Raw genomic sequence first — 27867 nt, forward strand, 5'->3', positions numbered from 1 at the left:
GATCCAGTCACCGACGACTGTGAGTGGGGAAAATGTCGTCTGCCGTTCTGTCTCTATATGAAATACTGTCCCCCGAATGACCGACTGCAGAACATTGCATCTTCAGCATTTGCACACATAGCATGCATCTACTGGCTGTTATTATTCCTACGTTAAAGTTCTATCTTAAAATTACAGAAAAACAAACTAAGATGCTTATGACCAATTACACAGCAGAAGATCGATGAGAGAATGGCGCTGAGCAGGGGAGATAATGCGTCCAGCGTCACGTTTTAAAACGAGTTGCCAGGCTCTTCGTAATATATATATATATTAACTACGAAGGGAGTTTGATCCACCCTCAAAGCGGGTGTGCTCATAACAGGAGCAATTATTAAAAATTATAATTTTTTTTAACTTTTGTTATTATACCTGACCACTGATGAGACTTGGTCTAGGTACCGTGAAACAATGGTCCTCCTCAGGACTAGATTTCCTTGTGATACGTCCCCCACAAAGGGACTTTGCATTGTAAATCTCGGTCCCCCTTGAGGAGGGTCTGATGCTCCCAATAGGCTGTCTGTGAAGGGATACTTTTTTCTCTCTCTTTCTCTGCTAAGAGATTTTAACAAATCTCGGAAGAAAGTCTCTGCTGACTTTCAATTGTTTCTTTCACAATTTCTGATGTTATATATATAACAGCCCTCACCGTAGACTCTGACTCAGGTGTTGCAAAATGTGGTAAAACATGCATCATATGCAAAGAACACTTGACAGAAACCAAGACCTTCACCAGTGCCAGTACAAGAGAACACTTTGAGGTCAGACACCGCATGTCTTGCACATCGTCCAACATTATCTACATGCTGTACTGCAACAAGTGTGACCATGCACAGTATATCGGGGAGACAAAAAACAGTCTCAAAACCCGCTCAAGTTCTACTTGCATAGGTCACACATCCAAAAAAAATGTTGCTACACATGTGACAATGCACTTCAGTTTACCTGGACACTCACTGCAGGACATGCGGTGTTTACCCATCGAACAGGTGTACACCAACAACCCTACACACAGGCACGAGAGGGAACAGTTTTGGATCAGAAAGCTACAAACAGTCTTTCCAAGTGGACTAAACACTGTCACCAAATAAATGTCAGATGTGACAACACCTGATAGTTGATGTAACATTCCTGCGATCACGTCCGGGACGTGTTTAACTTTTGAAAGTAAATTTGACTACAACTGTGTAAAAGATATGTACTTTTCATGAACCGCCTGTTTTACAGTGATGAACTTGTATACATTGTTTTCAACCATAGGGACAACCCTATCAATTGAGAAAGGAAACTAACTTGCGTCGATCCAGAACTTACCACATCGGATATTGAAAACAGAAAAACAATTAATCTACTTGCTAACGTATTAACATGTCAACGCACATAAGCGGGCATGTAAATATGCACGTGCCCGTTAATACAACAATATGTATGTGTGTGTGCGCGCGCGCGCGATTGCGTGTGTGTGCGTGTGTGTGGATGTACCTGTGTCAGTGTGTGTGTGTCTGTGGGTACATGATGATTATGCAGGGGTGTGTGCTAGCACGTGCGAACGCACTCAGTGGTCATGCAACGAGCGTTCATGTGCATACTATCTTTCACCTTTACTTGCCCGTTTTGAAGTCCTCAATGTCTCCCACCCACCTTGTTATCATCCAGGTACGTGTTCAGCACTGCATCATCTTTAACAAGTTTCAAGTTTCAAGTTTTATTTATTCCAATAAAACCCCGTGAGGGTACATGGAAAATTAAAAAACACAATAAAAACACATTTCATTCAACACCAAATAAAAGGAACTAAAACAAAAAGAAATCAGACTATGTACAGAAAAGGGAGTTGAGGGGTGAGGGAGAGCAAAAACAATACAAGAAACAATTCAACAATAATAATAATAAATAATAATAATAATAATAATAATAATAATAATAATGATAATAATAATACAAAAAATAATAAAACATTACAAGTGCAAAGTGATTACATACATTTCTTTACTATGGGAAATGGGGGGAAGGGAGAGGGGGGGGGGGGGTGATGGGTGGGTTAACATAAGGACAACAATACTATTACAAACAACACAAAACAGATAACGGAATATAAAGCTAAAAGAGAATAAAATTTTACTCGCTTCTCAAACAGTCCATGACAAGTGTCATGAACTTTGCGAGTTTTAGCAATAAACTCTTTTTTGTAGTGGAAAAAAGCTCTCTGAATTTAACTGAATTGGGGCGGGCATAATAATAGCACCGTAACAACTGTTTTCTATAATTGGTTTAGAACTAGGCTTTGTTACTGTCTTATTCATTTTTGGAATTCCGGCACGCAAAACATATTACGTCATGTACAATTACGTCATAGACAGACATTGCGTCAAAGGATATTTGTAAACATCGTGCGAGCTAATAATAGAACACCCTGACGAAGGCCACGAGGCCGAAATATTGGTGAAAACGTGAAGGCTTGTTTTGGTTATTTTTTCCATATTTGTTTGTATACTGTATCAGAGACATGTATGCTCTGACTGTATATATATATATATATATATATGGGTTGTCAGATGAGGGTAGTCTCCCATGCCAACAGAAGCTACCATTCAGAGAATGGTTTGCTTCTTAGTTGGATACCATGGGTTGACAACTCTCGCCATCAGTTCCACCTGACCACTGATGAGACACAATAGTGTCGAAACACGTGTCTGGTCTAGGTACAAATACAATGGTCCTCCTCAGGACTAGATTACCTTGCGATACGTCCCCCACAAAGGGACTTTGCTCTGTAAATCTCGGTCCCCCTTGAGGAGGGTCTGATGCTCCCAATAGGCTGTCTGTGAAGGGATACTTATTTCTCTCTCTTTCTCTGCTAAGAGATTTTAACAAATCTCGGAAGAAAGTCTCTGCTGACTTTCAATTGTTTCTTTCACAATTTCTGATGTTTTATATATATATATAACAAAATCAAGGAAAAGAAAAGCCAAACAAAGAATGTCAAGTGGCAGCCCAAATTTTCGACCTGTTGCCAGGCCTTCCTCAGGGGCGTGTAATTCTGCGAGACGCCAATTCATGCATCAATTACTAAGCAACACAATACCATGGTTATTTTAGTTACGAATCACAAAGCAAATATTTCAAAAATAAAATTTACATTCAAGCTTAGATCTACTTTCGTTTTGATTGTAATCAAAACAAATGTACACGTGCGAATTCCAAAGTTATTACGTCAATATATATATGTACAGAATTCAAGAAACTCTTTTTCCTCTGCACCACGCCACACAATGAAGGCTGGAAAACTTTTTAAAGCTTAACAAAGCTTATTTAAACAACACAATAAAAAGTCCAAAACCAAGCCAGAATGTCGCATCTTTTTAAATCCAAATTTTCGGCCCGCAGGCCTTTTTCAAGGTGCACAGACCAAGCGTCTATAATATATATATATATATATATATATATATACACACACACATAGTATCCCATGTTCTCAACCAGGCAATGAATCAATACGAAGATTATTAGCTTTACAACCTTGTAACTCTAGCTATTCTTGTCAACTTATCTTTGTTACTGACGGGTAGTTGCCATGAGGATTAGTTGCCCCGCCTGTACAGGTATTTCCTCATTGTTTTGAAGAAGAAGAAGGGGAACAGCACTTAATTGTCATTTATCTTTGTAGCAAATCTTCACTTTCTCTGTTTTTGTTCTCTACCATCTATCTACAAAACAATTTTTTTCCAGAGCTAGCCTTCCCCACTTTTTAGAACATATTATGTATCGATTGGAGATTGGATTTCCCTTCTTTGAGTCATGTGACGTCAGAGGCCGACAAAACTTTATAATTTGGCTTTTCAGGTTGACCGAAACTTCAAAGGAACTAAAATAAAAAAAACGTCATGTGTTTGATTGCATGTGTGTGTGCTGTTCAATGTCAAAACAACAACAAAGTGAGTACATGACGTGTGTTTTGTAGTTCCTTTGAAGTTTCGGTCAACCTGAAACGCCCAAATATGAAGCTTATGTGTTTGATTGCATACATGTGGATTGCATGCATGTGTGTGTGTGTGCTCGTTCAATCGTCAAAACAACAACAAAGTCATAAGTACCTGAAAGGAATTCGATCGATATGATAAATGTTATTTGCGTGTTTGACCAAAATATGACATTTTACACAGATCTCGACAGTCATTGTTCACCTCGACCGCTAGCGCGGTCTCGGAGAACAATGACTGTCTCGATCTGTGTAAAATGTCATATTTTGGTCAAACACGCAAATAACGTATAATATTTTGTTTGGCGAAATTGACTTTCAGAAGAAATCCTTTGACTTTGGGACTATGATAAGGATATTAATATATATGTGGCCAGTCTGAGAATCCACTTATTCTTAAGCATGAGAGACCCAATTCATCATTATCATGTTATACCAGTAATAATTCATAATATTTGATACTACCTCGGTTAAATTGGACATTTTGAATGGCACTCAAAATCGCGAAATAGGTTAGACCAGAGGTTGTGTGTGGAACTTGTCAAAATGGACCAAAGTCAATCCAGAAGACATTTTGCAGCATTACTGCGATTTTGCAGGGCTGGCCATGCACTTTTCGCATTTCAGATTTTTCATCAAACTGTGTAACCACAGATTTGCAACACTGAAGTTCAAAAGTTCCTTTCGGCCGCTCAACCCTTTTGTGGCAAGTCCGGCAGTGACTATGCATGCCGTACAAAGTAACTTGTTATCCAGGATCTGCAGCAGACCCATTTAAATTGTTAACAGCTCTGTCTCTTAGTTATCAGTAGTGTCTGTGTTTTAGCAGTAGCGCGAATAGTAGTTGCAGTGACTGGAAAAGATTTTAATAAGCCTCGCAGATTCAATTCTCCCATCTTATTTTGCAGATTTGTTTGCAGTGCTTTTATGTACTTTTATCAAGTCAGCAACTTGAACGCAAAACAAAGTAACAGTCCTTATTCATCTCCTCGCCCATGCCTTTTAGATTACGAGTAAATGTGTCATTTTGTTGCCAACCCCCCCCCCCAAAAAAAAAAGCCAACAGAAATTGCCGTAAAAAGACACTAAGCTTACATGTACAAGCCATAATTTCACGGTGATACAAGCAGACGATCGCTGTAATCTTGTCGTGCAAGATCGATGACGTCAGAATAATACAGCCAGAGTGTCCGCAGAAACATTTTTACGTTTTCATTCTGAATGAACCATGCAAATAATATTGTAAAATATTGTCTGTTATGAAAAAAAAATCTTGCATGACAAAACTATCAGTACACATGAAATGATGACGAAACGCACACGCACTCGCCGGCGGCGAGGCGGGGCATTGCAAAAGCCCAGTGCGTGATGTTTAGGAAACCAAAAATAGCTCAGGGCCCAGGGGCAGCGAGGGGTGTTTACAGATCGAAGAATCGTGCAGAGGGAGAGAATGCGGAGCATAAGCTTCTAAATACAGCAGTGTCTGGTCAAACTGATCCGTGATAACTGAGAGCTCTGTGGGCATTTGCTCTCTGTCCTGTCGCCGACTCCGTTGTTTTCTCGATTCCTGTGCAACAAAATTCGTCTGCTCTGCTGAAGTAACGCACGTACAATGACGGTCGGGTGGAGAACACTAGATGTTGGGGAGAAGGTATCCAATTCTGTTCAATCGTTACTCACGTGTGTGTTTTCTATGTTTAATCCTGCGTTCGTTTTAGATGTTGCCATGGTAACAGCTAGAGTTATTTGCAGACGGACTGTAGCTAGGTGGCAGAGTAATGCGGCAAAATCGTGCTGATTCAATTCATTCCGTAAAGTTTATTTTGTTCAAGGGACATAAATCCCTGACGGATTGCTGGTGGAGAGAGGAATGCGTATCGCTAGCCCTACGTGTCATTTGCTACGTGTCATTTGTCCTGCATGTCATTTGTGCTATACCTGCCCCTATCACTCCGTTGATTAGAGCTACACATAATTTTTGTACGAGTCGTTATAGTTAAGTTAAGTTAAGTTATGTTATCAGACTGGTACTTAGGCTGTTAAGCCTTTGTCTGATCTTTTGATCAGTTGCTATCCTAGCCTAACTTTGGGCTAGGTAACCTACACGATCTTTTGACCGTGGCCTATTCTATCAACTTTTTCTTGGCTTGTGTAGTGAGAGGCATACTGACATTTGGGCTATACATATAATCTTTCAGTGCATTGTCCAAGCGATTTTTGAAACTGTTCATTGTCGGCGCTTCTACCACATTCTTGTCCAAGGAGTTCCACGTGTCTATGATTCTGTTCGTGAAGAAAGATTGTCGGAGAGCTGTTCTGCATTGTTTCTTTTTGAGCTTGAACTGATGTCCACGGGTATTACAAAGGCTTTATCATTCGTTCATTATAACTACGTATCGATAGCATACATCTTTTAGCGCTACGTGTCGTTATCGCTCCGTGTCAATACCACTACTTACTTAATGACGACTCACTTTTTCTCTCGCTCTCACTCATTCTGTTTTGTTTGTTTGTGTGGGTGTATGTGTGTTTGTGTTTGTGTGCGTTTCTCTGTGTGTGTGTGTGTGTGTAAGATAAGTTAAAATAAGATGAGAACATTTTATTATCCATTTTCATAAAACGCAATAATGGAATTTTTTCTTTCAGCGTAACATTGCAATGTCATAAAAAAAACCTAGAACACAACGATTAATTATCAAAAGTATACATAGATCTATACATCAATCACAATGCTCTATGATATTTAAATATATAAAATTATGAATAAATATCACAGTCACAGGCGCTCTTGTACATATTAGAGCACCCAATAGACAATTGCATTTTGCACACACACACTGACACACACACACACATGTGTGTATATACGGTATTATGCGAGAGAGAGAGGCAGACAGACAGACAGACAAAACAGTAGACACACAATATGTATACACACACACACAAACAAACACACAATATGTATACACACACACTCACAATGCTGTGCATTGTATGTTCTGAACATATTTTTGTTGTACTATTGCTACATGTTCGATTGCTACCAGCTTGTATTTATAATTACCTGCATAGTATGCATTTGATTTTATGAATAACCACATATGTATGCTCTTCATGCCTCATCTTCATCATCATCATCATCATCGTCATCATCATCATCATCTTTATTATCACGTGCTGAAGTTTTCCGACCTCCTTTTGTTGGTTAACTTTTTAACTTTTTAATTTTTTAATTATATAATTGTGTGTCTATGCGTCCCAAGGACAGATTGTAAGAAAAGGCGTAGCCTTAAATCTTAATCCTTGTTAAATAAAGTTCAATTCAATTCTCTCTCTCTCTCTCTCTCTCTCTCTCTCTCTCTCTCTCTCTCTCTCTCTCTGTCTCTCTGTCTCTCTCTCTCTCTCTCTCTCTCTCTCTCTCTCTCTCTCTCTCTCTCTCTCTCTCTCTCTCTCTCACTCATTCTGTTTTGTTTGTTTGTGTGGGTGATCATAAAGTTTTGGGAGTAAATATCGATAATAATTTGTCTTGGGCCCATCATGTTCGGTCGGTATGTAAAACAATGTCCAGAAAAATATATCAGTTGAATAGAATTAAACACTTTCTAGATCAGCACTCAAGGTTATTATACTTTAACGCATATATACAAACCATCACAGATTATTGTTCAACCATCTGGGACTCTGCCAGTGCTAATATTTTAAAACCATTGTATAGTTTACATAGGCGAGCGCTGAAACTAATTTTACTGAAACAATCCAGTCTTGTATTTGATGATTATAAGAAACTTAAGATTCTCCCACTAAAACAAAGATTTAAATTAAATGAAGGCGTGCTCCTTCACAAAATACTTTCCGGCCGTGCACCACGAACTTTCGTTGCAAACTTTAAAGTCAAACCAAACCGAAAGTTTAACGTCCCAATTCCAAGGATAGATCTCTTCAAATCAAGCTTAGCCTATTCTGGTAGCGTCCTGTGGAATTCTCTCCCGGAATTTGTGAGAGTCCCAATGAGTCTCAATACTTTCAAAAAACACCTTTCACTGTATTTAATGTTAAATTACGAAAAATCACAGTGATGGAAGACTTCGTTTGGTTATATTTTCATTTGTCCAAAGCATCAGTGTTCATTATATCCACACAAAAACACTCAAATTAATAACACATTTACTCATGCATGTGTATTCAGCATTGTTTTCACTACGTTACATATACGACGCTTTATATTTGTGTATAATATGTAATGTGTAAATATTCATAATATGTTGTTGTTTTTCTCTACCTTTTTTTCTACGTTAATATCCGTGTAAATATGTGATTAGATTAGTCCCCTCTCTGGGCGAGGGCTGGTTGAAAAAAAGCTCGTTGTATTGCTTATGCCACAACCCTCGGAAAAAAAAAAAAATTGATTTGATTTGATTTGATTTGATCTCTCTCTCTCTCTCTCTCTCTCTCTCTCTCTCTCTCTCTGCTCACCCGAGTCGTCCGTCTGTCCGTCCGTCCGTCCGAAAAACTTTAACGTTGGATATTTCTTGGACACTATTAAGTCTATCAACACCTGATGTGGCCTGAGGGTGTATGGTTACAAGATCTCAAAAAACATGTGCGGCAACTTGACCTCACTTCAAGTTCAAGGTCACAGGGGCCGTAATTGTTGTCTTAAAAACGACCATTTTTCACATTTTCGCATTTTTTTTCTGAAGTTATCGAGAATGGCAACCTTAGCTATGTATGCTATACAGGGCAATGTAAGCCCTATCTTTGGACACCAGTTTGGTTGACCTTGCTTCAAGGTCAAGGTCGCAAGGGTCCTTTAAAGTTGGATTGTATACATATTTTGAAGTGACCTTGACCCTGAACTATGGAAGATAACTGTTTCAAACTTAAAAATTATGTGGGGCACATGTTATGCTTTCATCATGAGACACATTTGGTCACATATGATCAAGGTCAAGGTCACTTTGACCCTTATGAAATGTGACCAAAATAAGGTAGTGAACCACTAAAAGTGACCATATCTCATGGTAGAAAGAGCCAATAAGCACCATTGTACTTCCTATGTCTTGAATTAACAGCTTTGTGTTGCATGACCTTGGATGACCTTGACCTTGGGTCAAGGTCACATGTATTTTGGTAGGAAAAATGTGTAAAGCAGTTCTTAGTGTATGATGTCATTGCTAGGTTTAGTTATTTGACCTTGACCCTGAAGGTCAAGGTCATGTAACGGTCAAGGTCAAGCATGTGAGTCGTATGGGCTTTGCCCTTCTTGTTAATTGTTTGACATGTTAATTATGTAAATTGTATTGTAATTAACTTAACTGATATTTCTTCTTGTTATTAATCGAGTTTAGGAGTTACCCTCAATGGGCGGGGGCCGGATAAAAAAAAGCATGTTGCCCTCGATAAATAAAGTTCAATTCAATTCTCTCTCTCTCTCTCTCTCTCTCTCTCTCTCTCTCTCTCTCTCTCTCTCTCTCTCTCTCTCTCTCTCTCTCTCTCTCTCTCTCTCTCTTTCTCTCTCTCGATTGTCAAAAAACAAATGTGGAACTCCATTCCTGATATAATTAAATTTCAAATCCATGAAACATTCAAGGAACATTACATGCGGTTTCTCTTTCAAAACGTGTAAGAAATATTATCAAGCAGCTGGCAAAATATCACTGTACTTTCAGATTGTATTGAAAAACATAATTCTATATAATGCACGAAGGACATTTTTTATACAAATAAATATTTCTTTGTTATATATATAATTTTGAAGCATAGCTAAAGAATCAAAATGCATCTTAAAATGTCTTATTGATTGCTCGACATGTTAATTATGTCATTTGTACAGTAGTTAACTTGACTTTTATTTCTTCTTGTTATTGTGTCAGGGCGAGGACCGGATGAAAAAAAGCATGTATACATTGCTTATTCTGTCACCCTCGATAAATAAATTTCAATTCCATTCAACTCTCTCTCTCTGTGTCTCTCTCTCTCTCTCTCTCTCTCTCTCTCTCTCTCTCTCTCTCTCTCTGTCTCTCTCTCTCTCTCTCTCTCTCTCTCACACACACACACACACACACACACACACACACACACACACACACACACACACACAAACACACACTCACTCTTTGATTTGAAAAATAGTTGACTAACATTGATGTGTAACTCTACAATTTTTCTTTCAGGCATTGGTGTATAGTCATGAAGGGCATGCCAGAATCGAAGAAGGACCAAAAAGGGTAAAGTATATACATGTAAATAGGTTGGACACTTTGTGTGGCCATGCTCTCGAGAAGTCGAAATCTGTGAATGAAAACTTGCATTGCAAAATAAACAATTGAGTGAGAGGGGAGAAAATACTTGCCGACAACCTTGCATGCTGGCTGGTACAATATATATATATATATATATATATATATATATATATATATATATATATATATATATAAAACATCAGAAATTGTGAAAGAAACAATTGAAAGTCAGCAGAGACTTTCTTCCGAGATTTGTTAAAATCTCTTAGCAGAGAAAGAGAGAGAAATAAGTATCCCTTCACAGACAGCCTATTGGGAGCATCAGACCCTCCTCAAGGGGGACCGAGATTTACAGAGCAAAGTCCCTTTGTATATATATATATATATATATATATATATAAAATATATAGCTGGTGATGTTTTAACTTCAAAACTGGAAGATCGAACTCCTTTTCAGTAATGGTTGTTTGGCAGGGTAAAACACTATGTCCTACCACATCTAAATTTATAGTCTGCTACGTAAACTCCTCTTTTGTTCCACAACTTAAAGGGACATAACTGACTGAAAAACTAAGTCTAATCGCCCTGAGAGCTATACAGTTCAGGTTGGAGTTTGTTATTATGTCATCACACAACAGGAATACCTAAAAAATATTGTTTGAGAGCTCAGTTATTAAAATTAGAAACGACTGGTTTTGATTGGCCTTGCAAGATTGCGTTTCTCCACGCTGCGCCTTCAGTTCACCACGGTTGATTTTGTCGGTCCTAATTATGCCCCTGAAAAACATTGTGTTTCATGCGGTGTTGCTTGAGGTACACTGCAGATTTGAAATCGACCAAATGAGCTACAGAGTTCGGTTCAGAAAAGATGACAACACACAAATGGAATGCCTTAGTATCAGTGTTTGAGCATTCTATTTTTCAAACCATATGACTGTGTTGGGTGGTCTTTTCAGACTGTGTTTATTCTCTGTCGGAAGACTGTGTTTATTCTCCGTCCGACAGTCTGTTTGTTTACACTGTGTTATGCGTTTTAGACACCATAAAGCATGGAATGTGCTAGCTTGCAAGTTTGACTTCCTGAATTCAACGGTATTTATCAGCTTTGAGAAATGTTCAACCATTGAAAATAAATAAAATGTGATGATGAAGAAAATTGGAACTCGATCCTGATACAGGAGAGCTGACATTGATAACCACTCGCCGATTTAAGTTCATTTATTTAATTAGCATAGTTACGCAGCATTTTGGAGCAAATTATAATGGTTGTATTTATATTACAGCACAGGGAATGTCCCTTGAACTTTTAAATGTCCAATTCATCAGAAAACTTTCCCAAAATGGCTCCTAAGGTGTACTATCTTTAAGATAGCAAATCCTGTGTAACAAGTCTTCATGAGAGTTAGGATGTTTTAATTGCAAGTATAAGCTCCAAATCAGGAGTGATCAAGAGACAGTAGTAGCCACAAACATTTCCATTTAGATGGTTGTCCCCTGCTTGATCTTTTGATTTCATTTTATTTTTGTTTTATTATCTCTTATGCCTTACCATGAAACTCGTTGCAGCTTTTTTTGTGGCGTGAGAGCTACAAGCCTTTGCGCAGAGTTGCAGCCACCCAGACTGAGTACCTTGTGATCAACTATAAGGATGGCAAGAAAGAACACAGAAAAGGGTGTGTACTAAAACAATGTGTTAACAAAGAGTTTACATGTGTTTCCTTGTGCATGAAGACACAAACACAGGACTTGCTAGTGCCTTATCTCCCTTCATATGTACTCTAGTGTTTGGTGGGTTACATAAACACGAAGGTAACAAAGCAATCAGAGTATGACTGCCTAAATGGCAGGGAAAAAATGGTCATAAATGGTACACTCAAATGTACGTAGGAGTTCCAGCCAATGAACACAGAAGAAGAAGTTTTATTTATAAGCTGGGATGTTGTTTGGTGTCGGCAGTCAGCAAATCGCAGAAAATGTAACCAGTATTTCAGCAGATCTGCCAAACTTTTTTCTCATTGTGGGCCATGGATAACAAGTTCAATGCTCTAACAACTTGAGCTACCGGGCCCCATAAACAACAACAGCATGTGTAACAAGTTCAATGCTCTAACAACTTGAGCTACCGGGCCCCATAAACAACAACAGCATGTGTAACAAGTTCAATGCTCTAACAACTTGAGCTACCGGGCCCCATAAACAACAACAGCATGTGTAACAAGTTCAATGCTCTAACAACTTGAGCTACCGGGCCCTATAAACAACAACAGCATGTGAGCACCAGTCTCCTAAGAAAGTAATGGTGTACAAATCCAAAAACAGATAGACTACAAGTGGTTGACGTACTGTTAGTGTAACGTTTTGTTGGGCGGGGATGTAGCTCAGTCGGTAGCGCGCTGGATTTGTATTCAGTTGGCCGCTGTCAGCGTGAGTTCGTCCCCACGTTCGGCGAGAGATTTATTTCTCAGAGTCAACTTTGTGTGCAGACTCTCCTCGGTGTCCGAACACCCCCCGTGTGTACACGCAAGCACAAGACCAAGTGCGCACGAAAAAGATCCTGTAATCCATGTCAGAGTTCGGTGGGTTATAGAAACACAAAAATACCCAGCATGCTTCCTCCAAAAACGGCGTATGGCTGCCTAAATGGCGGGGTAAAAAAACGATCATACACGTAAAATTCCACTCGTGCAAAAAACACGAGTGTACGTGGGAGTGTCAGCCCACGAACGCAGAAGAAGAAGAAGTTTGGTCAATAATGAAATGTTCCAATAACCTACCATTCTTGTTTTTTTAAATTGTGTAAAGGTGTATATTTATTACAGGCCATGTGTGGAGTTTGTCAATCCAGTAGTACACATCTTTATTCACAAATACTCCATGGAGGCACTGGACGCCAACGAAGCCCTCATTGTGTACACCTACACGATCTCAGACAAGGCTGGTGACAATGCTGGTCACTCCTGCAAGCGTCGCTTAGAGTACGGACCAACGCTGTTCATGCCCAAACCCAATGAATGGCAAGTGGTATATGGTACTGGTGTTTTAATCATGGTTTAATAAAAAATAAAAAATAAACAAACAAGAAATGTTTGTTGTGGTAAAGTTAATAATTAGATAATAAGGAACACTTATTAATCGCCCCTTCCTGCAAGGGCTCACGGAGATATACAGCAACAAAACATACACACATAGACGCACACACACATGCATGCATGCACACACACAGACACACTGACACACACACACACTGACATGCACACACCCACACACACACACACACACACACACACACACACACACACACACACACACACTCTCTCTCTTTCTCTCTCTATCTCTCTCTGAAATACTGTTGATAGGTAAAATACAATCTCCAAGTTAATAGCGTGACTATGTTTGCAGGGTAAAGCCCAGGCTCTCTCAAGTATTCCAAATTTTGGAGTACCTAATTAATTCTCTGTCATTTCCCCTTTTTCCCCATCCTTACCCCCATTCCATTGTGACAAAATCCCCCTTCACCATGCACCCCTAAAATGCATGAGTCGGGGTTCCTGGAGATAGGCACAGTTGCCTAGTGGATAGACATCAGCCTCTCATGTGGAAGATTGAGCGTTCAAATCCAAGCCGCAACTGGTGGGTTAAGTATCTCCCAGGTCAACTCTTCTTCTTCTTCATTTCGATCGCCGATCACACTTGGAGTCCAGATCTTGAGATATAATTAGTGGTCCTCTGCAGCGCAGCCACTGGCCCGTACAGCTTGTTGTGCAGGGACTCTGGCAATGGCCAGATTTCCTCTCTCAGCACCTGGTGGTTCCTGCAGTCTCGCAGGATGTGGGCCGTGTCCTGCTCTGCTTCTCCACAAGAACACATGGGGGAGGGCACAACATGCAGGCCCAGGTCAACTTATGTGCAGACCTGCTAGAGCCTTATCAGCCTTTGTGTGTACACGCAAGCGCAAGACTAAGTACGCACGGAAAAGATCCTGTAATCCACATAAAAGCATGCATGAAAACATTGAGCATGTATCTTCTGAAAAGGAAGTGTGTCTGTCTAAATGTTGGAGAGAAAAAAACAATAATACACGTGATGATCCATGTGTGCAAAAACAGGAGTGTACATGGGAGTTGCAGCCCTTGAATGAAGAAGAAGAAGAAGGGTCACTGGAGAAATTCAGCTGCAATCCTTGTGGGATAGCACTCCAATTTGAAGCTATATCAATATCATGGATTGGGAACTGAAGGAGCCTGGTTGCTGCTCTTTTTACATTTAGTCAAGTTTTGACAAAATGTTTTAACATAGACGGGGAATCGAGACGAGGGTGGTGGTGTATGTGTGTGTGTGTGTGTGTGTGTGTGTGTGTGTGTGTGTGTGTGTGTAGAGCGATTCAGAGAAAACTACGAAACCGATCTTCATGAAATTTCACATGAGAGTTCGTGGGTATGATATCCCCAGACGGTTTTTTGACTCACATGCGAAGCAAAAGTGAGTCTATGTACTCACCCGAGTCGTCCGTCCGTCCGTCCGTCCGGACGTCCGGACGTCCGTCCGGAAAACTTTAACGTTGGATATTTCTTGGACACTATTCAGTCTATCAGTACCAAATTTGGCAAGATGGTGTATGATGACAAGGCCCCAAAAAACATACATAGCATCTTGACCTTGCTTCAAGGTCAAGGTCGCAGGGGCCATAAATGTTGCCAAAAAACCAGCTATTTTTCACATTTTTCCCATTTTCTCTGAAGTTTTTGAGATTCAATACCTCACCTATATATGATATATAGGGCAAAGTAAGCCCCATCTTTTGATACCAGTTTGGTTTACCTTGCTTCAAGGTCAAGGTCACAGGAGCTCTTCAAAGTTGGATTGTATACATATTTTGAAGTGACCTTGACCCTGAACTATGGAAGATAACTGTTTCAAACTTACAAATTATGTGGGGCACATGTTATGCTTTCATCATGAGACACATTTGGTCACATATGATCAAGGTCAAGGTCACTTTGACCCTTATAAAATGTGACCAAAATAAGGTAGTGAACCACTAAAAGTGACCATATCTCATGGTAGAAAGAGCCAATAAGCACCATTGTACTTCCTATGTCTTGAATTAACAGCTTTGTGTTGCATGACCTTGGATGACCTTGACCTTGGGTCAAGGTCACATGTATTTTGGTAGGAAAAATGTGTAAAGCAGTTCTTAGTGTATGATGTCATTGCTAGGTTTAGTTACCCTAAAGGTCGAGGTCAAGCATGTGAGTCGTATGGGCTTTGCCCTTCTTGTTCATTTTTTCGATAAATGTCTTTGATGGCGTCATATCCGGCTTTTTGGGAAAGTTGAGGCAGCACTGTCACGCCCTCATTTTTCAACCAAATTTGTTGAAATTTTGGTCAAGTAATCTTCGACGAAGCCCGGACTTTTGGTATTGCATTTCAGCTTTGAGGCTTTAAAACTAGTTATTAGTTTGCTCATTAAAGTTGTCCTTAAAAGCAAATTTTCACTAACAGATTTAAAAAAGATTGCATCGTATTTCTCAATTTCTCCTGAATTCAAAAATATATACATATGTCATGTTTACTCCAAACTGTGCTCAGAATGACAGAAAATAGGTTAAGTAGGCCTAAGTACTGCGTTTGCACGCTACGCGGAGATCTCGGTCTTTGGCTGTGGTTAGTCTAGCCTATCTTAAATATTGTCTCGGCGATGACTATTTGTTGGTGTTAAATCTGTATGCCGACAACTTGACTAAAGTAAATGTTTTTATATCGCTTCACGCGACTTGTTATTACTTGTGATTATTCTTTAATCTGTATGATTATATTTTATGTATTTGTTTATTTGAATTGTATTTTTTATTTTGCAGGCTACATCACTTCGTCTGGCATGGCACAGACCCGGAAAACAAGACGCGTTTTATTCCCAAATACAACAAGTTCACCAAGTTACGCATCATCCCGGACCAGTTCTACTACAATGTGGGTTTCCTTTAGTTTGTAGACCTGAGATATGCGTTCAAATGCAGTTTCACAGACAAATGAACACTTCCCGCCATTACAAGTTTTTGCAATGTGTGTGTCATTTCATTCATTTGGGACCCTGTATCTTTTTAAAATGATCTTTGATTATGAATTGGGCAGATCCTTATTTCTTCATGATTTTTTTAGATTTCTTGAGGTCTTAAAGAGTAGGTTCCACTGTACTGCAATTCTAATTTAAAATGTTGTGATTGTGACACAGGCGGATGAAATCAGAACATCTGATGATGCACTGGTGAGAGTGAAGCTGATGATGTTCTATGAACTACAGAATGTGGAGCGAATGGTGAGAACTTTTTATTATATTTTACCGCAGACATTTTGTGTATTTGTGTGTGTGTGTGCCGTTTATGATATGGCCTTTCTGGAGGTTTTAGATTTTAAAACATAATTGTTACTTTTTAGTGAAAATGCAAAATGTAATGTTCAACTTAAATTTTATCACCAGGATGTATAAAATGCCGAACTGAATGCTATCTGCATCAAGTAAGTTGTTTCCCTAACATTTGTTAGAAATGAAAGAGAAAAAAAAAGTAGTAAAAGTAACTGACCACTGTCGGTTATGTGAAATTATGAATACTCAAAAATGTCAGGAAGCTGGTAGCAACATTAACAGATATGCGTCGTATGTAGCATTGTGTATAGAGTGAGTGCATACCTGGGAGCAGCATATATGGGTAGTCCAGTGTGTGATATTGGTAGTAGTTAGGTTAATTTATGACTATTCCAACTTTCTTTCTTTTTATTTTTTGGTTGTTGTGTGTCTGTTTTTCTTAACTCTTAAAGCTGATGATAACTTAAGTGTCTTTTTCTTCATTTTAGCTTGACTCTACCACTGATCCTATTGCGGACTTCATTAAGTGAGTACATGCTGAAACTAACGATGATAAAAACAAAGAACCACAGTATAGTGACTGCAGTTGTGCACTGACTGTTCATAATGGGTGGAACAAGATATTAACTGTTAATCTTGATCTGGGTCAATTGAATGTCACATTTTGGTCAAAAATACAGCTAATATTCATGTATTGATTAATTTTAGTTAGAATTCTTCTTACATTTTTACGATTGAATGCACAGAACAAAGCACTTATTTTAGTCTTGACCTGCCGCCTAAATATGAGTTTTAGTCGACCTCTGATATCACAATGGCTCAAAAAAGGAAGAGTCAATGTTAAGTTGATACATTAATGATTTACGAATACGATACCCATACATGCACAGTCTGGTGGTAACCTTAAATATTGAAGTCACTGAGACAAATTTCGTTCACAAAATTCTTTTCCGCTTACTTGTGAGACATGCAGAAGTGACAGAATTTTTACATGATGCCTTTATTCACATTATGATGTCTTTTCATACTTTGTTTGGCTTTTGACGTCAGAAATTTCATTACGAAAAGGGTGGTAAAAAAGAGACATCTTGGGTTCTTTAATCGATATATCATAATAACTGTTATTCTTGTTGACAATTAAGTTCTTTTTGTAATTTATTGATTTTTGTTGATTCCTCGCTCAGTCTTTTTTAAAGTAGTTGATACCATGTTGCATGTGCTTGGTTCAGATGGATCTAAATATGCAAAGTGTGTGAGTTGACTTGTTCACATCCTTGTTTGCAGGGAAATCAGAGAGATTAAAATGTCATCAAATTATTTTAATATTTGTAGTGCTCATTTGTTGCGACCGTGCCAATTGTTTTGTTATATATGCACATGTTTCTTTTTTTTTATTTTGTAGCTGTTTGTGTGCTGATGTGGTCGCCTATGCATCAAAGAAAACGTGAGTGGTTTTACATTTTAAAAGGTGTGGGTGTATGTGTGAGATAAATTAAACTGATATCAATCAATCAATCAATCAATCAATCAATATGAGGCTTATTTCGCGCGTATTCCGTGGGTACAGTTCTAAGCGCAGGGATTTATTTATTTATTTATTTTTTATTTTTATTTTATGCAATTTATATCGCGCACATATTCAAGGCGCAGGGATTTATTTATGCCGTGTGAGATGGAATTTTTTTACACAATACATCACGCATTCACATCGGCCAGCAGATCGCAGCCATTTTGGCGCATATCCTACTTTTCACGGCCTATTATTCCAAGTCACACGGATATTTTGGTGGACCTTTTTATCTATGCCTATACAATTTTTCCAGCAAAGACCCTTTTGTCAATCGTGGGATCTTTAACGTGCACACCCCAATGTAGTGTACACGATACAATAAAAATGACAAATCTGCCTAAGTCAAGACTTCTCCCCTTTTAAGACCTTCATTGCTTCTCTGCACTTTCTCTTCATAACCTGGACTGGGTGGCCGAGTGGTAACGCACTTGCACTAGGAAGCGAGAGGTTGCGAGTTCGACCCTGGGTCAGGGCGTTAGCAATTTTTCCCCCCCCTTTCCTAACCTAGGTGGTGGGTTCAAGTGCTAGTCTTTCGGATGAGACGAAAAACCGAGGTCCCTTCGTGTACACTACATTGGGGTGTGCACGTTAAAGATCCCACGATTGACAAAAGGGTCTTTTCTGGCAAAATTGTATAGGCATAGATAAAAAATGTCCACCAAATACCCGTGTGACTTGGAATAAAGGCCGTGAAAGGTGAATGCTCGCCCAAATGGGCTTGAGGTTTGCTGGCCGATGTGAATGCGTGATATATTGTGTAAAAAATTCCATCTCACACGGCATTAATAGGTAACATTAGTTATTGTAAAGCGCATTGAGCATATATATATTATTATGCGCTATAGCAAATGTCCATTATTATTATTATTATTATTATTAACCTGTGTAAATTTACCTCCATTTTCACACTCCCTCTTTTTTTAAGACCTGATTTTCTCAGAGTGTTTAAGGCCATCCCTTCACTTGGACACGTACCAAAAATGAACATCCTGACTGTCCTGTGTTGAATTAAAATTAATTTTGAATTGATTTCAGAAAACCACCAGTGTTCGTTAAAAACTTAATTCATACAAAAATGTCCACTGTGCACTCAGAGCACCCAGGCTATGTGTCCCATGTAAGGGAAGGAATAGTCTAAACCCTTGTGAAAGCCAGGGTAGGCAGATCTGATATAGTGAGAAATTCCCTCTTGTGACAGGATTAGGACTGTGCCTTTTATTGTGGTGTTTTCCCTGTCTGCTGCAGGTATCTGGAGTTCATTGAACAGGCCGGAGAGCTGAACGACCTTCAGAATTTCCCTCGTCTTGTGGAGCGCTGTCAGGAGATTGGTTATGGGGTCAGCAAGGTCGTGTTCCGTGGTTACCACGCCCATGACAAACTGCAGAAAATGCACGACCATGCTATCGCGCGACGCACTGAGCTCAAACTGTCGGTGAGATTTTGTTGTGTGTTAGTGTGTGTGTGTTACTGTGTGTGTGTCCATGTGTGTTTTGTGTTAAAGATATACAACACCGATGCATGTACAGCCTGGGGGTGACCTCACAAGTATCTTTCCTCTGCTGATATGAGTAAGTCGCCGAGACAATTACAATCCTCTTTCTCAAAATTCTTTGTCAGTTCCTGGGAAACATGCATGCAGACAAAGTAGCAGAATTCTTATGTGATGCCATGATTCGCATTATGACATCTGCTCAAGCTTTGTTTTGCTTTTGACATTGTGATGTCCAAGGTTTCACTCTGGAAAAGAGGGTCATTATGCATGAACAGACGTCTTGGTTGATGTGGTACGTATCTCAATCATCTTTTTCCAGCTCTGTGTGTGTGCATGTAAGTGTTAACTGTAAGTGTTGGGCGGGGATGTAGCTCAGTCGGTAGCGCGCTGGATTTGTATCCAGTTGGCCGCTGTCAGCGTGAGTTCGTCCCCACGTTCGGCGAGAGATTTATTTCTCAGAGTCAACTTTGTGTGCAGACTCTCCTCGGTGTCCGAACACCCCCGTGTGTACACGCAAGCACAAGACCAAGTGCGCACGAAAAAGATCCTGTAATCCATGTCAGAGTTCGGTGGGTTATAGAAACACGAAAATACCCAGCATGCTTCCTCCGAAAGCGGCGTATGGCTGCCTAAATGGCGGGGTAAAAACGGGCATACACGTACAAGCCGTGGGAGTTTTAGCCCATGAACGAACAAACAAACTGTAAGTGTTAACTAAGTGGAATGTTGTACACGTACTGTATCACCATATGTTGTTGATGTTGTTTCAGTATGAAAAAGAAGAACAGGAACAGGCGCTTGTAGACTCCAAACTGAATGCTGAGGTCAGCCGTATGAAACAAGGTACATTTTTACAGCTTTCGGTTACCAAACTGTTGGTTTGATAACTTACCACAAGTTTTCCCTGTTACTTGTATAGTTGAACCCCCCGTTTAAAATACTACTTAATTTATCAGACTTTCTGTTCCTCCGTCTGTAAATTTACCTCCATTTTAAGACTCCCTCAATTTTTAGACCTGACGATATATATATTTACCACCACCACGTTTTCTCTTTATTCTGTTTTTTTCTCCTCCTTTTTTTCTGTTTGTTTCTTTTATCATATATGTCTTTGTTTATGCATTATATGCTTTGTATTTCCTTAGCTAAAAAGAGAAATTAATTCCACACTGAAAGCGGGTCAGATATGAACGTTGAAAAGGCAGATCCAAAGGAAATTGTACGAAGAAATGTATAAGTATGGTTTCACAGTCTTTTTTCTCTTCTTTTCTTTCAGAACAAAAAATGCAACTCAATGCACTTGAGCATAAAGAGGAAATGGAGAGGTGAGCCAGAAAAACTCTGTATGTTTGTTGTAAGGCAGTGCATGCAGGTGTTTTCATGAAAGAATACTGTGTCATTATTTAGTGTGTAGGTGTGGGATCAGATTTGTGTGTGTTTCCTTGTCTGTGAATAAGATACTCCGTATGATAACTTTTAAGATTGTGCAAGTGTTACTAGAACGAATGTTACCTTTCTGTGTATATATTGTTTGTAGCTGGCAGCGTTGGGCGGGAGATGAGGTCATAGGAATAAGTCTGGTTGTCGGTGTCTGCATTTCTGGAAGCACATGTCTGACATTTTTAAGAAAATTTACTTTTTTTTCTGTCAGGGAGCAATTGACTCATAAGCTAACCATGGAGAAAGAGAAACACACACAGGCTCTGCTGAAACAGCAACAGGAACATACCGCTAGGCTGAGGGTAAGTTAAAATTATGACACGCAGATAGACACACGTTCTCTTATACTAGCCATCCACTCATGTACACTTGCGTGGAAGCACAAACTCATGCAGGTTGACACCAATCTGTACACCCACAAGCATGCTCACACACACACATAAACACACATGCATGCGCACACACACACACACACATAAACACACATGCATGCGCACACACACACATGAAGACATACTGTACATGCACGCAAGAAAACATGCACAGCTGTGACACAGAAACACACACATACTGTGACACAGAAACACACACACACACACACCTATACACACACACATGGTATTGACTGTTTAGATAATTAACAATAAGGGTATTTATATGGCGCATATCCTGACATAGTTTTAAGCACTTGACAAAAATGATAATAATAATAATACAGGCAAATCCGGATAAGACGAAATTGAAGGGACCGAATTGTTATTGTGTCCTATCCGAAATTTCGACTTGGTCATAGTACCGTGAACTACGAAAAAAATCAAAGAGACCGCTTGAGTACCAGTCAAACAACTTGTGATAATGCATGTTTCAGCTACTAGGTACTGCCCTGCCTTTGATCTGGCCGCACACACAGATTTCCACTCTGTTAAACTCGGTCACTGACCGGTCACTGACCCCCGTGCAGGAAGTGTTTCCTCTCTCAGATCAGTATGACAGGGGAACCACCTCTCATGGCAAAAACTGGGTCATTGACCCCTGGGAAGAAGGTCGTGTCTGTAAACAAGGCCACCCAGCTATCACAATGCCTTTGATCTGGCCGCACACACAGAGCACGAAGTGTTTCCTCTCTCAGATATGACAGGTTAATTTTCTTTTCCGTGACTCTGCCATGATTGTGGATGAACGCAAGACTGAACAAAGACTGAATGAGAGGCAACCCACAATTTGAATTCTTCTTCTTCCGTATAGTAACCACGTGGTTCACCCGTGAACACACACAAACACACACTGTGAGTACCACTCGCCTCTCCTTACTCCTCGCCCCCTCCTAACTTCACTTCATACTTTATTGCGTGCCAACTGACCAGTCGGTGTGGCGTCCGTGTAGAGAAGAAGGGAATAAGGTTACACAATGCGCTAGTGTGAGACGCCAAGTTTCGTGTTTCGAGTTGCTGTAGTAAATATAGAGTAAACTTTGTCTTTGGGACTGACTTTCTGTTGTGTGCTATCCGTCTTTCGACTTACGTAAGAGAAATCCCATTTCGAGCTCAGGGTACTTTGTACACATAGATAAAGAGGGATAATTCCGGACCAGAATTTCTTTGTGTGCTAAGCGAATTTTTGACTTAACCGTTTGTGAGTTAGATGGATTTGCCTGTAATAATAATTTAAGAAATTCACAAGTAAAAAATTACACAGTCATGTACATGATTAACATTTAAACAAATCAATTACTCTCCATTACAACAACAAAAACTTTATGACTATGTTATGACTATGCATTCAAAAACTAAATTACATCACTAACTTGAAACTCTCATCTTTTCTGATGGTTAATGTTTAAGTTGTACCTACGTCTGTGTGTGCTACAGGCAAAGAAGATGGTGGACTCCCAGAAGTTGTCACACCTGGGTGCACTTCACCATCTTGCTGTCAACCTCAACAAGGTGCTCCTGGCGCAGTCCTGCCGTCCAAAGGAAGTTGTCCAGGTCGTCACGGAAAATGACTCTGCCAATGTTCATCTTCACTACAGCTAAACACCCTCCGAAGAGGGAATATGGCTGCCTTTATGTTTGGATGATTGTATGTGTAATCTTCCCTTTTGGATGACAGTGGCTTTCTCTGTAGCAAGTGACCACATGAGTGTTAAGTGTGGATACGTTAAACCACCGCTACAGCTAAACATCTTGAAGAGGAATTGCATTTTGCTGAAGGAAATCCGTTAGTGGTATCAAGTTTGACTCAGTTAAAGGTCATAGGGAAAAGTCTTTGATACTAATTGTGGACACATTGGACCAAATGAAAGGCGTCAACAACACAACTTTCATAAGGTAGGTACAGGTGGTCACTTGCCTTACATAATGTATTCTGATTGCTTTATATGTCTGACAAATGGTCTTTCACACAAACACGAATGGCCACTATTGCTGTTTGACATGCTTCTTCATGATTTTGATAATTTCCAACTGTGAAAGCCAGCAACAGATGTAGAATTGCATGGAAAAGGAAACGGCATGGCGTAAATTTAAAGCACAAATTTGAAAGAAGTTTCGATGTTTTGCTTACACCAAACAACATCTCTGAGAGTGGATCTGCTGCATGGGTTATTACTGACTTTTTTTTTTTTAATGTCAGCTACCACATGATTTGTTTGAACATTTTTTAACAGGAAGCTATATCAGCAAGACTATCATGATTATCAACTTTGACTTTGGAAAGAAAAGTTGTTTAGACCAAGAGCCTTTTTCTCTCAATGGCAGCTCCTTCTTTGTACTGTTGCTTGTTTAAACAAATTTTCGCTTGTTAGGGAAGTGAGGTAAATCATGGTATTACTGTGGATTTGAGTATTTATACATATATTTGTTGTTGTTTTGCAATCAAATTTTTTTATCATGTTTTCATGGCATTTTGTTTGTTGTGTCACTTATATGCCTTTCATTATTTTTGAGAGACAGTCAATCATTTTATATCAGAATACCAGAATAATAATTTTATATCAGAATACCAGATCATTATACATCTTGCTGCATTTGTAACAAACTTCACTTGTTTCTTTTAATTCTCGTATGGCTAAACTGAGGCTCTTATTGTACAGACTTCTTGTAAACAGGTTAAAGGTGGCAGCTCCCTGCTGCTTAAAAAATATATGAAGTTTTTTTGTCTGTAGTGTGACATGCATTTTGGATTTTGAAATCAAGTACATGTACATGTATTCTGTCATTTTAATTGTCTTCCGATTTCACTCCCTTGAGAACTGTATTTGTTAAAACACACAGAGAAACACAGAAATGAAACGCTCATCACTGTTAAACAAAAAAGAGCATTTTTTGTAGTACGTGACCTGTACACTTTCGGTTTTGACATAAAGTACATGTACATGTATTCAGTCGTTTTGATTGTACATGTGTAATGGGATGAGATTCTCTCTGTCTGTCTGTTTCTCTCTATCTCTCTCTCTATTTTTTAGTCGACCAAATGTCTGTGTAGTGTTTTTTTGTTGTGTTGACATGTAGAGTACAGGGAAGGTGTTGCTATGGCAATTGGTAGGTAGGGTTCTAGTTGCGTAGTGGAGGGCACCGGTTTCTCTAATGTCGGATGTACATGTACTCTGTTTTACGCCACTGTTTTTAGCCTCTTGAGTTTTCGAATGATTTTGAGCACAGGGAGATTTCCATGTTTGTTCAGTCACGTTGTTTCTAAAGTGAACCAGTGGCTCATGACAAAGCGGTGGAGCGACTGAGCAAAAAAGGAGAGGCATGATAAGGGAGTCGTCACTCCAGACCTGATATTAGATTTACTTTTGCCAAGGAAAGTCTTGAAGGATTGAAAGTAAAGTAAAGTAAAGTAAAGTAAAGTCGACCTTTTCTCAGATTTAGTTTTCGCTGGGAAGAAACTCGAATACTTTGCTGAGAAGAAATTAAGCTCTCAGTTTTTGCTTCACGTAGAAGAGACTCGAACGCTTAGTACAAAATAACAGGGTTCTCAGTTTTTGTTTCGCTGAAGATTGTTACTATTTTCCAGATTTTTGTTGTTGCAACAGTAAGGTTGTGAAGTCAAAGGTCACGTGCGATTCCTCAGCTAGGAAAGAGCTGATAGATATATACCGAGCAACAAAAGAAACGCGAATTCTCTTTAGAAATAAGTTTATTTTACATTTGAAAATTGCATAGCTAAAATACCTGACATTGAAACGAATCGAAATAAAGGTGAGATGTTCTTATAACACTCTACTTCGGTATGGGATCGTTCTTTGTTGTCCTGGGCAACGGAAAACCCGCCGGAAGGTCATTGTGCGTATGACCCCCGCTGGCGTTGATGACTGTCTGACATCGGCGCCTCGTGAAGTGGATGCATTAGTTGATACCATTTTCCCGACCATGACCAAGATTGTGGAAAAGCACAGGTCCGAAAGTTTGGTTGAGGCAAATTATATCCCATACCATCTCGTTTAGTCCACCCTGGGCAGCCATCAACAAAACGCTCACCTCTTCTTCTCCACACTCTGGCGAGCTCATTAACATGAGTGATGCAGCAAGGGCAATCATACCAGGAAACACAATGTTTTGTTTATTGCCACAAGTTCCAGATAGGTGATTCTGGGCCAACTGCTGGCGGGCCACTTCATGTTTTCGAGGAAGGACGTGTCCTCTAGCTGACCAGAAGTTTTGGAGGTCCCTCTCAGTCAGTCTTCATCGCGCTGTCTGGCCACTGATCGGGCACTGGTGGTTCCCAATGATGCTCCTGTTAGTGTCAGTGGCTTTTAGGAATCGATCTCAAAGACGTGGTAGGAACTGCTGATCTTGTCTTATTGAGGTAATGCGAATATTCCACCGCGTTGCATAACGGCAGTGCTTCCAATGTCAACAAAACATTGCTGAAGGTGATAGACTGTTGACATGTGCACGTTTAAAGCACATGCCAGCGCTTATGGATCATCTCCAGCTTTAAGTCGACCTGGCGTTTTGGTGGTGTCAATCTTGGCATCCTGGCTGTTTCAAAAGTGAGACTGGCAGCAAGCGTGTCATGATCTCATTTGGTTGCTAATGCGTTAGTGAACACATCTCACACATCAGATTTCTCCTGCTCCACTTGCACGTGCTACGAGCGCACATTTTGTGTTTCACGTGAAACCTGCTTGTCCCGTGTGTTGAAACAGTCGCAGCATCAAAATAATCACACAACAGCTAGGTCAAACATGCCTTCATCAAACTTTTGTGGATTGATAATCCTAACTTTATAATTGTTCGTGATTTTTTCATTCAAACAATGCAGAATTTTTTCGCTTTTCTTTTGTTGCTCGGTATATTTTAATGTTTTCTGTTTACATGCGTTCTATCCTGTGCAGTGAAGATCAATCCCATTCCCTTAAGAACTGTGTTTGTTGAAACACACTCACATTATGGGGTCATTTCCAATGTTGAGCATCACACACACACACACACACACAAACAGTATGTGGTTCATTTCAAATATTGATCATGCATGCTTTGCGCGTATATGTTACTTTGATGTTTTTACAAACAAATTCATACATGTTTGTTGTTTTTACATTTAGTCAAGTTATGACCAAATGTTTTAACATAGACGGGGAATCGAGACGAGGGTCGTGGTGTATGTGTGTATGTATGTATGTGCGTGCATGTGCGTGTGCGTGTGTGTGTGTGTAGAGCGATTCAGAGAAAACTACGAAACCGATCTTTATGAAATTTCACATGAGAGTTCCTGGGTATGATATCCATAGATGTTTTTTTTCATTTTTTCGATAAATGTCTTTGATGACATCATATCCGGCTTTTTGTGAAAGTTGAGGCTGCACTGTCACGCCCCCATTTTTCAATCAAATTGATTGAAATTTTGGTCAAGCAATCTTTCGACGGAGTCCGGACTATGGGATTGAATTTCAGCTCCGCAGCTTAAAAATTAATTAATTAGTTTGTTCATTAAAGTTGTCATTAAAATCGAATTTTATCTGACAGATTCAAAAATGATTGCATCGTATTTCCCAATTTCTCCTGATTTCAAAAGCGTATACATATGTCACGTTTTCTCTAAAAATGTGCTCAGAACGCGATATAATCTTCATGGTTGAAAATGACGTTAAACACCAAATAAAGAAAGAACGGGCTAAGCGGAGACAAGCGTGACCCGTCTCGGTTTTTTCGGTGTTGTTAGTCGAGACTATGTTAACATGGTCTCGGCGTTGACTGTTTTTTGTGTGTTTATGTGTTACTTTGATGCCGACAGCTTGACTAAATGTTTTTATATTGCTTGACGCCACTTGTTTTGCATTGCTCAAGTCCAAGTTGTGTTGGTTCTTTGCTGGTGTGTTCACTTTTGAAAGAATTTACCTGCAGTGCAGTGCCTACTTTCTCATCATCATAATTAATGCTGTTTCTATGTATATGAAACTTTTGTAATCATTTACAGTTATACACCTTACATTTATTTCTTGCAACTGTGATTTTAAACTGTTGCATCTTTTATCGGTGATGGTTATTCTGTACAGCCACAATTGGTGATACATATTATGTTGAATACTCTGACGTCCGCATTGATTTGATTTATACAATTGATTGTAAGAAATGTATTCATTTATACAATTAATTGTAAGAAATGTGAATTACACATTGTGGCAATGTAACTTTTTCAGTAGTGTGCATGAAATAGTATCCTCCACCTGGGTGACAAAAAAAAATAAACTGAAAACAAACCACATTGCCTAATATAACTTTATTGAGAGTACAG

General features: G+C 39.4%; 1 protein-coding gene across 1 annotated transcript; it reads left to right on the top strand.

Annotated features, from left to right (window-relative positions):
• The first annotated feature begins 5353 nt into the window (after positions 1 to 5353).
• Positions 5354 to 27835, top strand: LOC138983719 (uncharacterized). Its single transcript, XM_070357025.1, has 13 exons — positions 5354 to 5669; positions 10192 to 10245; positions 11827 to 11933; positions 13080 to 13274; positions 16119 to 16230; positions 16493 to 16576; positions 17113 to 17150; positions 18027 to 18068; positions 19440 to 19626; positions 20457 to 20529; positions 20963 to 21011; positions 21338 to 21428; positions 22995 to 27835. The coding sequence occupies exons 1-13, from the start codon at positions 5631 to 5633 to the stop codon at positions 23157 to 23159; spliced, it is 1236 nt and encodes a 411-aa protein (XP_070213126.1). The 5' UTR covers positions 5354 to 5630; the 3' UTR covers positions 23160 to 27835.
• Positions 27836 to 27867: the final 32 nt, after the last annotated feature.

The sequence above is a fragment of the Littorina saxatilis genome, linkage group LG13 (genome assembly GCF_037325665.1).
Source record: "Littorina saxatilis isolate snail1 linkage group LG13, US_GU_Lsax_2.0, whole genome shotgun sequence".
NCBI classification, from domain to species: Eukaryota; Metazoa; Mollusca; class Gastropoda; order Littorinimorpha; family Littorinidae; genus Littorina; species Littorina saxatilis.

Bases quoted from the DNA above. Each gene is read 5' to 3' on its own strand.
- LOC138983719 (XM_070357025.1), top strand. From the start codon at position 5,631: ATGACGGTCGGGTGGAGAACACTAGATGTTGGGGAGAAG. The intron at 11,934-13,079 runs GTGTGTACTAAA...TATTTATTACAG, and splicing joins AAGAAAGAACACAGAAAAGG to GCCATGTGTGGAGTTTGTCA. The intron at 17,151-18,026 runs GTGAGTACATGC...TTTATTTTGTAG, and splicing joins CCTATTGCGGACTTCATTAA to CTGTTTGTGTGCTGATGTGG.